Here is a 10,998-nt window from a genome sequence, read left to right as displayed (position 1 = left end):
TAACACAAGTCACATATGCAATTTAAAATTTTATGGTAGCTATTAAAGAAAGTGAAAAAAATGGTAAATAAAATATATTATTAAAAATAATTTTAACTCATTATATCAAAATGTTATCATTGCAACATGTAATCAATGTACAAAATTTCTTAATGACATATTTTACCTTCTTTGTTGTACACTTTGAAATCTGACACGTTTTATACATATAACACACCACAATTTGGACTTAACACATTTCAAGTGCTCAATAACCACATGTGGTCAGTGGCTACTGTACTAGATGGCATAGGTCTAGCAACTTATTTTTTGTACTTGGTGCTTGGTATATCATGTGCTGAGTAAGGTGAAAATAAATGTCTTATGCCATTAATATATTTCTGTGTATTTCTCCTTGAATTGCCTTTAGTTCCTGTTCTATAAATGTTGATGCTCTGTAATTTGGAGCAAAAATACTCAATTATTAAATTTTCATTGTGAATTGTATCCTTTAGCATTAAAAATCAGCCTGCCTTTGTCTCTTTTTGTGCCTTTTGCCTTGAATTTAATTTGTGTGATATTATATTTATGACTAGTTCTTTCTCTTTGCATTTGCCCATTATATCTTTGCCTATTTTTTTTTCAACCATCTGAATCACTCATAAGAAGTCTCATGTATGCATCATAGAATTGGATTTTTCTTTGTTATCAGTCTGAGAATCTTTTTTAAAAATAATTGAGTTTAGCCCATTTATATTTATATGACAGATATGTTTGAACTTAGTTCTGTCTTATTTCAGGTTCTGTTTTCTACTTTTATAACTTTTAAAAGTCATAGAGAATCTCTTTGTTTTGGTTTTTGTATTTATTCTGATATTTAGAAAGATTTAGAGTTTTGTTCCAGTGTTTACCTTTATAACTATGTAGAATTGCATTCACCTTACATTTCTTTAGAAAGAATTACCAAGAAAAGTCATCCAAAACCTGGAAATAAGGCAAAAGATGGCTGCACTGTCCTTTGGATGTCATTCTAGAGCAGTGTCTAAAGAGCAGCTTAAGAGTTAGCTGACTTCCTAGAGCAGCAATTCTCAAATGCAGTACTCAACTAACAGCATCAGCACTCAGCACCGCCTGGGAACTCATTGGAAATGAAAGTTCTCAGGCCCCCCTCCCGACAGAAACTCTGTGGATGGGGTCCTGCAATCTGTGCTTGAGCAAGACCTCCACATGATTCTGATGCATGGGCAGTGGTTCTCAGACAAGAGCAATTTTGTCCCAAAGAGGACATTTGGAAATATCTGGAAGCATTTTTGATTGTCACAACTTCAGGGGGGAGACAGAGTACTACTGGCATCTAGTGGCATACCCTACAACGCACAGGACAGCCCCCACCCCTCTCCAACAAAAAATTATACACACCCAAATGTCAGTATTGCAGAGGTTGAAAAACTCTTCTAGGAGAATGTAACTTTGTTTGATACACTATTTATTATGGATTAGGGCCCAGATGCTAACTTGAAGAAAATTTGTTAAGATGCAAATGATTTTTATCTGATAGAGGTGCAAATTATTTCTGTGCAGTAGAGAAGATAATCCAAACGTTATGGTTTAATCACCAAGTAGGATATTTTGTGTAACAAAACACCCTAAAACTTAGTAGCTTAAAACAATAAGCATTCACTGACATACATACACTACCAAATGTAAAATGGATGGCTAGTGGGAAGCAGTTGCATAGCACAGGGAGATCATAGCTTTGTGACCACCTAGAGGGGTGGGATAGGGAGGGTGGGAGGGAGGCTTAAGAGGGTGGGGATATGGGGATATATGTATACATATAGCTGATTCACTTTGTTGTACAGCAGAAACTAACACACCATTGTAAAGCAATTATACTCCAATAAAGATATTAAAAAAATAGTGTTTATTATTATCATGGTTTCTGGGATCAGGAATTCATTAAGTGGCTTTAGTTCTTAGCTTTGTAACAGTGTTGTTTGTTTGTTTTTTCTGGTGAGAGGTCTCACATTTAACTATCCTTTTTTTCCCCTCTAGTATGTTCTGGGTTTTTGTTTTGTCTTAACCATTTTAATTTTGAGTTCTTATCCAAAATTTGTAGGAAGTTCCTGTAGGGAAGAAGCCAGGATAATATCCAGGCCAGGTGAAATTTGTCTTATGATCCTAGGTTTTACATGTAACTTCGCTTACCAAAGGCTAATTGGCAGGGATTGGCAACTGTGGGATTTTTTTTTTTTTTTCCATCACAAGGACTCTCTAGCAGTTTGCTGTCTTAGAGACAGATCACTTCTTGCAAATATTCCATCTGTGTGTTCCTTCCCTTCTGCTTCTCAGAACCAGACCAGATCCAGGAGGCTACCACCACCTGCTGGTATCCACTCCTTTGGTTTTAAACAATGGATTGAGGATTTGCACTTCAGACTGTGCCCCTCTGTGCTGAGAGGGGTATTTGTCGCTGCCTGCTGTTTGTTTGTTTGTTTATATTGCAGCTGCTGAATCCCTCTCCACTACAGCAACTTCTCTCCATGTTCTCCTGCAAGCCTCTCTGATCAATCTCTGATGCTTTTATCTTTCCTCTGTTGGGCCTAGTATTTCAGATCTCTTCTAGTTTCTCTGCAAATGGAGCTTGGCTTTTCTGTTTGTTTGTTTTTATTCTCATTGTTGCTGTTTTGATGAATTCCAGTAAGAGAAGCAGTAATTATTTTTTTCCCACAACTTTTTAAAACTACAAACCTTCAGAAAAGCCTTAAAAAATAATACAATGGATATCCATATCTGTTTGTCATACTAGCATTTCCTGATTGACAAACGTATGCTTTAGTCTTCCTCTCCTAAGAAGGCAAAGGTAGGTAAACTTAGACTGCCCAGCAATTAATGTTCTAATATTTTATCCTATTTGAAATGACCCAGATAGTCAATGAATTCTCTTCGTTTAACTTAGTTTAGTTTCAAGTTATGAAAATCTGGAGAGACTATTTTAGTTAGACATTCCCAAAACATAATTATTCCTATAGAGTTTATCTAAAACTCTTACCTCATTTACCTCTATTTACTTAAAAGCTTTGTCATATTGTTATCTTTCTTGCTGACAAACTTTGTAACAGGAATAATAAGGTCTTATTTGATTTCTAGTAAACCTAGGTACAATAAATGTATTACACCTAAATTGATGACTCTAAAGACATGTCTGTATTAATCAAACAAGCAAGCTTAAGCTAACTTTAATACCAGATATTAATTCAATACTGAATATTTCCTAGATCACATGAACCCAAAATTCATTCTGGCCAGTCTTTTATATTTGAGTATTTATATAAGTGCTTAATTTCCTTTAAGCTAATTAAATAGAGCTCTTTTACAAATTAATTTTGACAGTGCCATGCATCTATAACACACATACAAACACAGGAATCTCATAGTTCCCATTCCAAAATTTCAGCCATGAATCAGGTACAACAATGTAAAACCCATCACTTACAAAAGAGACTGGATTCAAACTGGGTTTCTGGCAGATGGGAGAAATCAAGATCACCTGTCTAGATGGCTAAACCCTTTTTACTAGTATTTATGGAAAAGACACTTCTATTTGTAGCTTTTGGTGATTTTAGGAGTCAAGTGGAAACTTTCTCTTCTCCCTGGGAATGTCCCACTCTTGGACAAGAACAGACAGGGTATTTTTGGGGTTTTTTTTCCTGATTCTTTCCTCCATTTGACATCAGTAAAAGTTTTAAATATCACAGAATTGATTTGGCTGTAAATGGAGAAACAGTACCAAACAAAATGAAAAATCCAAAGGACAAACAGAAAATCCTAAATAAACCCTCAAGTTTGGTCTTGGGGTTTTACATATACCAACGACACAGGAGACCATAAATTGTGCAACTAACACAGCAAGAGTAGCAGTACATGGTGCACACGGCCCCAAGATAACCCTGCCTAAACTCCTGACAGGTACTACGGCCACACATTTTTACAAAAAAATATCATCTTCCTCTCACCCACGGGTTCATAGCTACAATCAGATCACTTATCCAAAATGTGCCACACAGGATTTTCTTTAGGGATAGTTGAAACATTCCCCATTTTTAAAGACAGAAATTCAAGACAAGCAAAACACAAACTATACACACAAATGCTAGCATCCAAAGAAACAAATGAACCAGTTCACAAATTGGGTAAAAGTCCAACAACTCTTCCCTCTCATCAACAGGGTACCCCACTCAAATACAAAATAAATTGGCTTATTCCAGAGAAAAAGTCCCAGGGAGGAAAGAAAGTCCCAACTGTACATACCGGAGTGACTTCCCTGCTGTCTGGAGCCCATTGGCTCCCAAGTGCTGATTCCTTGCTCCAACTGCCAAGCGTTGGGGCAACCAGTGCCACTTTGGTGAAATCTGAAAGGAAGATCTTCAGGGCAAGTGACCCCTGCAGCTGCTAGGGCCTTAACTGAAAATTCCCCAACCAGAGCTGGCTAGCCACGAGCAGCAAGGCTCCTGGCTGACTGCACCAAAATTTGTTACCAAGTCCAAGCTCATACTGATCACTGCAGGACAGGCCAATAAATCAAGAGAGTTGCTGGGGCAAGGAATTGCGACTTTATTCAGAAAGCCAGCACACCGAGAAGATGGTAGACTTGTGTCCCAAAGAACCATCTTGCCTGAGTTAGAATTCAAGCTTCTTTTATACTAAAAGGGGAGGGAGTAAAGTCAAACATTTCCCGGTTCCCGTCAGCCTCCGGAGGGGATGTGTTAATTTCTTCCTGCCTGCAGTCATTCACAGGTGGGCCTGGTCAGGATGTTTCCTGTGAGCTAAACAAAGGTATTTTAGCTTAACGTTCATTACCTGGGAGGCAGGTTTCCCAGAGATGGGCCATGATGTATAATTTAAGCTTATAGGGAACATCCCTTTAGTGATTAACTTGTAATAGAATACAGAGGTTCTTCCCTATTACATACCCTCTACCTAAATTTAACAATCGTTAACATCTTGCCACGTTTGCTTTATCACTCTGCATAAAAACTTTCTTTCTTTTTTTTTTTTTTTTTTTTTACTGAAGTAAATTGCAGACATTGATACTTCATCCCTAACTACTTCACCAGGTATCTCTTAAAAATAAAGACATTCTCCTACATAAACATAAAATCATTATAATACTTGAGTGAATTAACATTCATTCCATATGTCATTTAATATGTAGTTCACATTTAAATTTCCACAGTTGCCCTCCAAAAATGTCTGCTTTATTTATTTTTTGGTTCAGAATCCAATCAAGGTTTACAACGCTGCATTCTGTTGTGTTTTGTTTGATCCATAACTGCTCCTTTCATCCTTTTTCCTTTTTTTTTTTTAAGACATTTTATTTTTGAAGCATTCAGGTCAACTGTCTTATAGAATGCCCCATGTGATGCTTCCTTATGCTATTATGTATAAACTGCAAGTCACTTAGATTCTGAATAGATGTGAATTCCAAAGTGCTTGCCATTAACATTTTAAAAAGAGAATAAATATTGTTGTTTGAGGTCTGAGTACTCTCTAAACTTCAGCAAGCAAGTTTTGGATGAAGCATGGAGGAAGATATTTCCTGAATGAGCCTTAAATTCCAAGTAGTTTCCTATCATTACCACCTTCAATAGCTATAAAATACATTCTAGTTGTCAAATAAATGGAATCCTTTTTATTTGAAAAGTTAATTTTTATTTTCCTTTTGTCTCCCTGTAGTAAAATAAATTCTTCCAAGAGTCAGCCTCTTAAGCACATTTATACTTTGACCTATTTTTCTCTAAGCTTATTTATATTTTACCCATTTGGTTTCTTAATCTTGTCTACCTATTTTCAAACAGAGTGAGAATAGCTAATGTTAGAAAACAGAGCAGAACTGACCCTATACACACACAGTGCCAGGCGTAAGAAAAACCCCTGTGAATATTTCTTTTTTTAATTGTTCTTTGACACAAAATTTAGTTAAATGTTGGATTTAGAGCCTCCAAAGAACACAGCCATGTAAACATGTAGTCTGAAGACAATTTTAGGGAAGAACCATGTTTAACTGTAAAATAATATTAATTTATAAGGTCTTTACAAAGTACTTCTACATGTACTATTAGACTTGATCCTTACAACAACTCTATGAGGTAGTTGAAGAAGGTGGTAAAATCTCTCCATCTCAAATGTGAAAATTGAGGCTCAAATAGATGTACTTGACTTGCCCAGGATCTCATGACTACAACTGGCAGAGATGGGATTTAAATCTGGCTGTGGATTGCATGCCAAAGGTGTGCTGTGGAAATCTCATTTGACTGAATTTACCTCCTCATTCAAAAATCAAGGTGTTTATCTTAGGAATGCTTAAGCTTCTTGCCATCAGTAACAGTTTGGCACTTCCTTCTGTAGGAGTCCTGTCTTCACTGTTAAGCAGCAAACCTCTCTGTCTTTTGGAGAGGCTGTTTTACCATGGAAATCTGGGGACATTATTGCTTCAGGAAATAGCCACTCAACATAAAGTGTTCAAATACTGGTTAGGATCACTCTCTGGTTTAGGCAGATCTCAAAAAGCATCAATACAATTTACACATCCTTCAATGAAGACTCATTTGCAGTATCTAACATTTCCTCTCTTAATATCTAATAATATTAACTTTTTTTTTTTTGGCTGTGCTGTTCAGCTTGCAGGATCTCAGTTCCCCGACCATGGATTGAACCCGGGCCATGGTAGTGAAAGCCCAGAATCCTAACCACTAGAGCACCAGGCAACTCCCAATATTCACTGTTAAGAATTTGGTTTTGTTTTTGCTTTGACAGTGATCATCAAACCTACAAAAGGAAGGTCTGGAGGAACCAACCATCATAGTTCTTTTTGCTCCACCATGGGTTTGCCTAATTTACTTATTTTATTGATTATAGGAAATTGACATATTGGAAACATCAGAGTCACCATTGGTTATGAGTAAATGATATTATCAAAATTATAAAGCAGCTTTATTATGGACTCAAATTCCTCTTCAGCAAAGTAATAATAGTAGTGTGTGTGTGTATGTGTGTGTGTGTGTGCCTGTGTATACATATAAACACATATATACACACATATATAAAAATAGTTCACATACATATATACACATAATATGTTAGTTTTATTATTTTTTTTGGTTTGTTTTTACTCGAGGTTCATTTAGTATCTTTGTAACAGGAAGGCTGATCCTAGAAAACTCTTCTTATATGTGAAAAATAAAAAATAACCCAAACTAAGTGGCAAGTGAAATAACTGCTTTGAGAAGAAAAAGAATAGTCTTAACATTCATTAACAAAAACAACAAAAAACACACACACAAGAAGGGTTTCTTGTACTTAAATTGCCATTTTCTCTTTTTAATTTTGTTAACATGTATTTCATTGCATTTGTGAATAGGAATAGAGAGTATATATACATGGAACCAACACTGGGGGATGGCTATTTGCTTTCTGAGGTGCTCGCAAATGGTGAGTTCTTATATTTTCGAGTTTAATCACAACTCCCTCACCTAATAACTTCATTTAACTTGCAATATCTCTGCAAATTGATCTCTGAATCTGTTTGGCATGATTAAGTCAGTTCTAGTGAATTTGAAACTCTATTTTAAGGAGTCATCTTGCCTTAAATGCCCATGGGCTCTCAGCTCCCAAGGGCAGAGACGAAGAGTTGTTCCTCTTTGTGCATCTAACACAGGACCTGCCCAGAGCAGGTACTCAACAAGTGTCTGCTGAACAGAACTGTCTTCATTTACCTAATGGAAAATGAGAAGAAAGGCATTTTTTTATTGAAGAGACTGCCCTAAAAGAAACAAATTCAGTCTTACGTGGATTATACACACTTAAATTCCCAAATGCAGACCAGTGCACCCCTGTGGGTCCAGTTTCTGACTGGGCACTTGGTAGCAGGTCATTCTCCTCACCCATAGGCTCAAACCCATCTCTATTTTTGAACATCTTCAACCAAGTTCTTTCTCCTCTCATCATGTAAGAAACAGACCCACGTCTAGTAATGTTGGGTCAAAGGAAGATATTCAAAATATTGATACTTTAAAAGTTTAAATGAAATGTTAATCAAAGGTGGTTTGTGATGATTTGCCTTCTATGACTCTTCTTAATCACGATGGCAATTTCTTAGGAAGAGCATGAGAGCTCTCTTTCACAACCAAAAAGTTTTCTTTTATAACAAACGAAATTCTTAAAACTATTTTGAGGTTTTAATAATTGCTGGTTGAATTTTAAAAATTGCATTTCAGTAAGGGGTTTGAGGGATGGTTGGTTTTTCTTCTGAATTTTATTCCCAAAAACTTGAATTGATTTTTTAAATTGTTATTCCTACTTCTTAATAGCAGTCTTATGAAAGATGGCTAAACCTAGTGAGATGGGACATGTATTTAGTTAATTTTCCCCCATGGCAATGATAAATATTAGGATAGTTTTCATGGCTGTGTCATAGCTACCTAGTGATGCAGAAATGGCAAGACTTATATGATTACAGAAGTGTGACTTGTTACACATTATAATAGCAACTGTACGGTAAGAACAATGTAAACAGCTTCTCCTTGCAGCAGATCATCGTTAGAAGAACCACTGCCTTCCAAGTCTGGAAGAGCTTCCTTGTCCCTCAAAAAAGTAAGTCCTGGTCCCGTCCAAAAAGCACACAAAAAGACCCCTAAATCGACTCCTCGTTAAACACCCCCCTCAAAAGTTTATAAAAATACTGAAATAACATTCTCACAGAAAAAGCAAAGTCTGAGTTTAGAGAATGAATATCAAGTACATGCACAAAAGCTTTCATTTCACCCGTATATAAATGGCTCTAGAGAAAGATAGGAGAGAAAACTACCAACTACATAACACAGTCTTTGTGGCACCTCACTAGAAGCAGGGAAGGAGGAAATAAATAGTTCATAGGGTAAATCCTCTGTCCCATAGTTCAATCAGGGAGATCCCACAGTGTCACAAGGCAGTAAATGTCCAGATATCTTTTCAGATAACTTCCTGAGTTTTGGAGTGTTCTTCAGAGTGTCTCATCTTGCTCCTTCCAAATGCCAACACAATTGCCTTCAGTGTCCTCAGCCTGAAGTCAGCCTTCCTGTAATACGAATCAGAACCTGTTGTATGGCTGGATCTCATTTAAAAAAATAAGACTACTCCTAAAAAGCAGTTTATCAGATAATTTCAAGGGAACATCTCAAATGATCAGTGCCTTGTATACTCGAGATTTGGAGGGAATTAAAAGATCATGTAGTCCACCCAGCACATGATGTAAATGTTCTGAAATTAGATTGTAGTGGTGGTTGTGCAACTCAGTGAATATACTAAAAACCATTGAATTATACACTTTAAGTGGGTAAATTTTATAGTACATAAATTATATCTCAATAAAGCTGTTTTAAAAGTTGGTGTTAAAAGAAAGGAAACAATGGCTCAGCAGGAACTTACAATAAACTTCATACTACTGAAGATCATGTGCGGCATCCTTACTAATTGTCTTCGATGAGGAAGGAGCTAGAGGAATTTTGGTTAAAGGTCATTGGCGATTTTCTCATCATAGGAAACTATGGAGATTGTGTGCTTAGATCTCCTGAGGACAGGTGGAATGTGGAGGACCAGTCATAAGAGAAAAGAGCACTGGCTTGATCCAGTAGGATCTCTACCTAACCTAATACTCTGTTTATGAAAATGATTCAGTAGGGAGGCAATGGCTGCCCTCCATGACATTACTTTTAGGTTAGGAATGTGACACCAATTTCCCCAAATCCTTTTTCTTAATACACTATGGACTGTTGACTAATAAATTTATCTAAGTCCATCTTGAATCAATTTATATTTTCAGCTTGTTCTAACAAATTCCATATGTTTCCCAATTTGCTTTGGATGATTTGAACATACTTTTTGTGTGGAGGCAAAGCCTGACGTATAGAACCCTGAGGTCCCCATGTCTCTGATATTCACCACCCTCTCCTCCATGATGCTGTCAAAAGCCTTTTTTTTTTTTTTTTTTAAGTAGGGGCAAGAGTTTACAGCTCTCCTTCTCTATCTACATGTCTTTTGCCTCCACTGCCTCCTCTGAGTTTGGACCCTGATTCTAGCTTGGAAAACTAAGCTGATGGGTATAGCATATTGTTATATTGGATACAAGCAACAGTCAAGGGTCCCTGGACATCACGTCAGTGTACAGACACGGAAATCTTCACTGAGTTTTAGAGCCCATTCGGTTCAGTTTTATACATCATAAAACTGATGTCCAAGGAGAAGAGACCATTTGTCCAGAGTCACATAACTAGCCAAAGACAAGACTAAAAGTGATATGTCTTGATTCCCAACCATTCTGCCTTCAAAACTACCAGGCTGCCTTGTGGACTCACTGTAACGCTCATCTCAGCCGCTTTCAGCCTCCCTCTTCTGATTTTATTTGTGGTTTGACCAGCACTGACCTCACCGTCCTGTCTGGTCTCAACCATGTCAGCTTCATCCTGATCTGGTTCGAACACAGTGCCTCGGTCAACAACATCCACACCAGCCTGCACCCTGGGCTTCTCATTTTCCCACTTGGCAAAGCCTTTGTCCTTTGCGGCTTTGTCGTGGAACTTGGACTTCATTTTGGGGAAGGTGTGGGACCCTGAGTCCCCCCAGGCAGCCTCTGACCACACAGGCTCGGTCTGGGTGGCCTGGCTGGTGGTGGCCCGCTGCAGCCGCACGGAGATCTTGCGCGAGGAGCCTGTGACCAGCGTGATGGCTCTGCTGTCCAGGTCTCGGTGTCCAGCTGCGACGCCAGGGAACTCGAACACTTCATCCTGCACTGGAAGGGGAAAGATGACCGTGATTATTGTGATTCATCATACATCCGACTGCTTCACAGCAAACCGTCAAAGTGGGTGCAAACAACAGGAGTCCGACGGGCAAGGACCTAGAGGAACAGACCAGAGGCGGAATGAAATTGGCCTCAGGTGAACTGCATGTTATTGAGACCCGAAAGCCGAAAGGAGCGTGTAG

General features: G+C 37.8%; 1 protein-coding gene across 5 annotated transcripts in view; it reads right to left on the bottom strand.

The window, feature by feature from the left end:
* Positions 1 to 7,352: 7,352 nt before the first annotated feature.
* Positions 7,353 to 10,998, bottom strand: part of RASGRP3 (RAS guanyl releasing protein 3) — a 106,798-nt gene continuing 103,152 nt past the window's right edge. For 4 of the 5 annotated variants that reach the window (XM_068564893.1, XM_068564895.1, XM_068564896.1 and 1 more), the window contains exon 17: positions 10,039 to 10,804. In XM_068564893.1, the coding sequence (XP_068420994.1) occupies positions 10,302 to 10,804 (503 nt within the window). In that variant the 3' untranslated portion in view covers positions 10,039 to 10,301. Of the gene's footprint in view, positions 9,095 to 10,038; positions 10,805 to 10,998 lie in introns of those variants that run through there. The other variant, XM_068564897.1, reaches the window with a different exon arrangement.

This window comes from Eschrichtius robustus, chromosome 15 (assembly GCF_028021215.1).
Source record: "Eschrichtius robustus isolate mEscRob2 chromosome 15, mEscRob2.pri, whole genome shotgun sequence".
Lineage (NCBI taxonomy): Eukaryota > Metazoa > Chordata > Mammalia > Artiodactyla > Eschrichtiidae > Eschrichtius > Eschrichtius robustus.
This window is presented reverse-complemented; position numbering and strand designations above follow the sequence as displayed.